This window comes from Poecilia formosa, unplaced genomic scaffold, assembly GCF_000485575.1.
Source record: "Poecilia formosa unplaced genomic scaffold, Poecilia_formosa-5.1.2 Scaffold533, whole genome shotgun sequence".
NCBI lineage: Eukaryota > Metazoa > Chordata > Actinopteri > Cyprinodontiformes > Poeciliidae > Poecilia > Poecilia formosa.
In genome coordinates, this window is record NW_006800472.1 from 140,381 (window position 1) to 145,087 (window position 4,707).

Consider the following 4,707-nt stretch of genomic DNA (forward strand, 5'->3'; position numbering starts at 1 on the left):
ACACGGTCGTTTCAGGCTTGTTGGGTTTTGGTTTTCTTTTGTGTTTAAATCTTTTTTTTGCTTATTTATGTTCAGGCCTGTTTTGCCATACTCAGTTCTTTGTGTTCATTATTGGTCAGAGTGTTGCCGTATCGGGTTCATCACAGTGTGTTTAGTTTCGCAAAATTTACTTTGAATATTTTGTGTACGGTAGACAATGAGGGGATACATATTTTTGATTTTGTGTTCTAATAAAACTTCTCAGCTGGTAATATTTAAAAAGGTTACCATCAGGCATATTGAATTTAGACACTATTTATTCAAATGTTAGCCTAAAACTGCTGATTTACTTGAAACTCATTTTTCCATGTTGGACTGAAAAACGAGAAATTGGTTATTTCTTACCAAATCTTTTTAACCCGATGTAATTTCACAATGTAAGCAAGCAGGATGTAAACTGAGGCTGAGTGTTACTTTGTGACACCTTTGGGTTTAGATGAGTTTGTTTTATGGCTGGAACTGGACTGGTTAAAAAACAGGAATTTGATGATAAAACAAACAAACAAAAAAAAACACAACTGCAAAGTGATATCAAAATGTCTTCAGTGGTGACACATGTTGTATGACATTAACATAAATAAAATGTTTGTCACTGAAGAAAATATTCTCAGAAAGAGGTTCAATCATGCTATTTTTAAGTTTTAAAATGCCCTACAATCTGCAGCTATGCTTTGTGGTAATTTTATTGATCTTGTTTAGTAGCATTCATGTCCACAAAGCAGTGAAAAAAAAAATTAATGTGCAACATTTTTATCTGACACAACTTTTCCTTCTTTTTGGTGTGGCGAAACCTAAAAGAATCAACAAAATACTTCAGTTTTTTTATCCCAGAATAATTTGATAAAACAATCAGAATTGACCATATTTTTAAAATTCTGTGTTTCCTCCAAAAATGTTTTACAGCATTAAATCAAGATAACTGAAATATTAAGCTGAAACAAATTAAGTTGGGCCAAATGACAATGAAGCAGTTTAAAAAAAAACAAAAAACAAAACTGAACTATAAATAAATGACAAAAAAATATTCTGATCTTGCAGAACACAGCAGGCCATATGTTTCTGATCTAAACTGGAAAAGAAAGAAAACAAAAACACTTCAAAAATTTGTAATGAAACCTAACCTGACATTACACTTGTTTTGGATTCCATGACGCAAATAATCAGCATAGGTTTTTTTTTTTTTTTTGAAAGTTTGAATATTCAAATAGTCTATGTGCTAAAACAAGAGATCAGTGTCAGGCACTGAGCATTTCCCTGAGGACGGTCTACAAACAAACATCGAGCTGTTGGATCATTTTGAATCTATGTGAAAGGACGTAATCAAATGTAAGTTTGTCTTTCATGACAGTATACATGTAGATTATTATTGGGATGGGATTTCTAGAAATTATATTCATTGTTTGATGTTGACTTTTCCTCTAGTGTTGATCTCTACACAAACTACAGTAATCATGCAGTGGTACTTGTTCTTTCTTACTGTGATGGGTAAGTTGATCTGAATAAATATTATGGAGACTATATGCCCTCATAAAATCATTGGATGAGAACACAAGAAAAGTTTTATTCTGATGTAATGTGATTTAAAACTGTTTTCTTTGTTATTTTTTTTTTAGTTCAGAATCATTTGATGGACTGTCAGCTCTATCAGTATCACTATGTTAATGAGGAAAAGACCTGGACTGAAGCTCAGCAGTACTGCAGAGAGAAACACACTGACCTGGTCACAGTGACTAACATGAAGGACATGAAGAGACTCATCAACATCTCAGCTGGAGATCAGAGTGAAGCTTGGATTGGTCTGTATGATCAAACAAACACACAGAGATCATGGCACTGGTCTCTACCTGGAGTGGAGTTCAATGAAAGTGAGAAAAATTGGGCAACAGGAGAACCAAATGGAGACCAAAGTTGTGCGATTATATGGAAAGATGGCTCTAATTTTCTTAAATGGGGAGATTTATCCTGTAATGAAAAGCAGAACTTTCTATGTTATAATGGTGAGAAAATACTCATTTGTTTTAATCTAGATCCTCACAATAATGTTTATTTCAAGACTTTCATATAAAAGTGTTTTGAGCTCTGACTTTTTTATTTCACAGAAAACAATTCATTACAGAAATACCACTTGATTTATGAATCAAAGAACTGGACAGAAGCTCAGAGTTACTGTAGAGAGAAACACACAGACCTGATCAGTGGTTTGAAGCAGCTACAGGATGGAGAAGTGAACAAGGGGTTAAATTTAATGACTGCAAATTCAAGGTACATATTTATCGGTTTGTTTAGTGACACCTGGATGTGGTCAGATGGAAACAGTTCCTCCCTCAGATACTGGAATCTGAAGTTTGACAATCAGAGAATCAACAGTGGTCAATGTGCCATGACTGTGTTTGATGATGGAGGCAGATGGAAGAATGAGAACTGCAACAAGAAAAAACCCTTCATCTGTTATGATGGTAAGATGTTGTTTTCTATTTGCATGTACATTACTGGTCAAACAATTGGGATCAAGTTCACTTTTCTTCTTTTTGCTGTAGCCCCTCTCTGGGTTTATAAGCACCATGCATACAAGTACTGAATTTGATTTAGCTTTTTTTCATCAAAATTATGACTCTTAAAATTATTTTTTTTAAACCAAATCCTTCTTTCTTATTATTTTTTTTTTCCTGCAAAGGTTTGGTTCCATTTATATCTAAAAGGTAGATTTAGCATTATGGAATGAAATTAAAGTCTGATCCATTGTTGGTATTGTTTCTGTGATAAGCCCTTATGTTAGAGACTTTCTTAAAGGGGCAGTATTATGTAAAATCAATTTTACATAATTTTATAATGTTATTCATTCATCAGAAACATACTTGAAGTGTTGCCTTGTTTCTCCATGCATGTTTTAGAAATTCCTTAATCTCCTGTTGCAATCGTTTGGTGCTACCCCACAACTCCTCCACTCAGCTCCTTCAGACCAGCCAACAGCAATTAGCAAATACCTGGTGGAATTGCACATCTGCTGAGTTCATCATTCAAGCTATTTCTCAGTGAAAAGTGGATGAAAAATGCTAAAGAGTTAATAGAGGAGCCATTTTGTGTTGACTTCCTGAAGGTGGAGTTTCAGAAAGAGCAGGAGTTTTAAAAAAAAAAAAAAAAAAAAAAAAAAAAAAAACAGAGACCCAATTTTAAGGCATTATTACTACATTAAATTTCTTCTAAGTTATCTTTTACATACAACATTTTTTATCACAACTTGAGTTAACATAGGTACTTGATTATGCTATAAAATGACACTGTATCTGGAAATCACATATTACTAACCCTCTAACATCGATGGGTGGACAAACTGAGACATAAACTATTAGTCCACAACACTGGCCTGAGTAAAACTACAGATAAGATGTTTGTCTTCCTTATTTCAACAGAAAGTACAATAATCCTGATCAAAGAAAATAAAACCTGGCATGAAGCCTTGACCTACTGCAGAACGAACCACCATGGCCTGGTCACCATCACCGTCTCTGATGAGCAGAGACGGGTCCAGAAAAAAGCCCAGTTTGCTTCAACTCCTTTTGTCTGGATGGGTCTGCACTACGCCTGCACTCTGGATGTCTGGTTCTGGGTCAGTGACGAGGCGGTCAGCTATAAGAACTGGAACCAAGATGGACTGATGGATGACTGTGACATGTCTGGAGCCATGGAGACGGGAGGAAATCACAAGTGGTTTAAAAAAAATGATACAGAGAAGTTTAACTTCATCTGTTCTAAACATCCACCAGGAGAATAAGTGATGTGTCATATAACACTTTCTCTCAAACAGGCTGTATATGAATGCTGATATATGTAGAAAAGGGAAAGATTGAATATTGTAAGTCAAATTGTTTGGACTTTGTTCTGTTTTACGTTATATGCCATGTGTGTCATGTAAATTATGTTTACTCAAAGAAATATGTCCATCATAACCCTAAGAACGATAAAATCATAATACGGTACTTGTTTTAAATATGATCTAATAATATCCATGTATATAATCTCTAGCTATCCAGAACGCTCACTTGTTATTGATCAATATATTAAACTATCATGTTAAATGCTGTATATAAGATAATAAATAATCAAACATTTATTGAGTTTTTTATTCATAAGGTTTAATGTGTTTTTGTGAATTACTGCCACAAAGAAAACATGTTAATAAATGTGGACCAGCAGAGTCATAATTGATAATAAATTTTCATTTTGGTTTCTTGTCTTTAGTTCATATGTTTCTGTAAAGTTCTCCTGACTTATGATGCCAAGCTGAAATAGGGAAGAGTAAACATTTTGCCCACAATTTAGATTGAACATAAATTGTTGCATAAATTAGGTTACCTAGCAACAAAACACCACATTTTAAACATCGGGGGAGACATCAAAGGGTTATAGTGTTTGATTTACTAATATACTTATTCCCGGTAGAGATAAAGACAATAATGGTGGCTGGAAGAATGATCCCATGATGCAATGTGTCTGCTAATGCAATATGTACAAGGTCAATTGTTTGCTGTTTTCTTCAGGATATTAATATGGATGGAACTGATGGATTGTCAGTAAAATATTCTGTTCAGTACCAGATTCAATACATTTTGTTCTCTGCTCTCCATTGCTTATACATTTATCCCATTAAAACTCAGATCGTTTTAGTAA

At 34.0% G+C, this 4,707-nt stretch overlaps 1 protein-coding gene across 1 annotated transcript; it reads left to right on the forward strand.

The window, feature by feature from the left end:
• Positions 1 to 1,251: 1,251 nt before the first annotated feature.
• Positions 1,252 to 4,136, forward strand: LOC103129290 (macrophage mannose receptor 1-like). Its single transcript, XM_007540332.2, has 5 exons — positions 1,252 to 1,365; positions 1,462 to 1,524; positions 1,653 to 2,036; positions 2,139 to 2,495; positions 3,450 to 4,136. Exons 2-5 carry the CDS (start codon positions 1,491 to 1,493, stop codon positions 3,809 to 3,811), a joined length of 1,137 nt encoding a protein of 378 aa, XP_007540394.1. The 5' UTR covers positions 1,252 to 1,365; positions 1,462 to 1,490; the 3' UTR covers positions 3,812 to 4,136.
• The last annotated feature ends 571 nt before the right edge of the window (positions 4,137 to 4,707 follow it).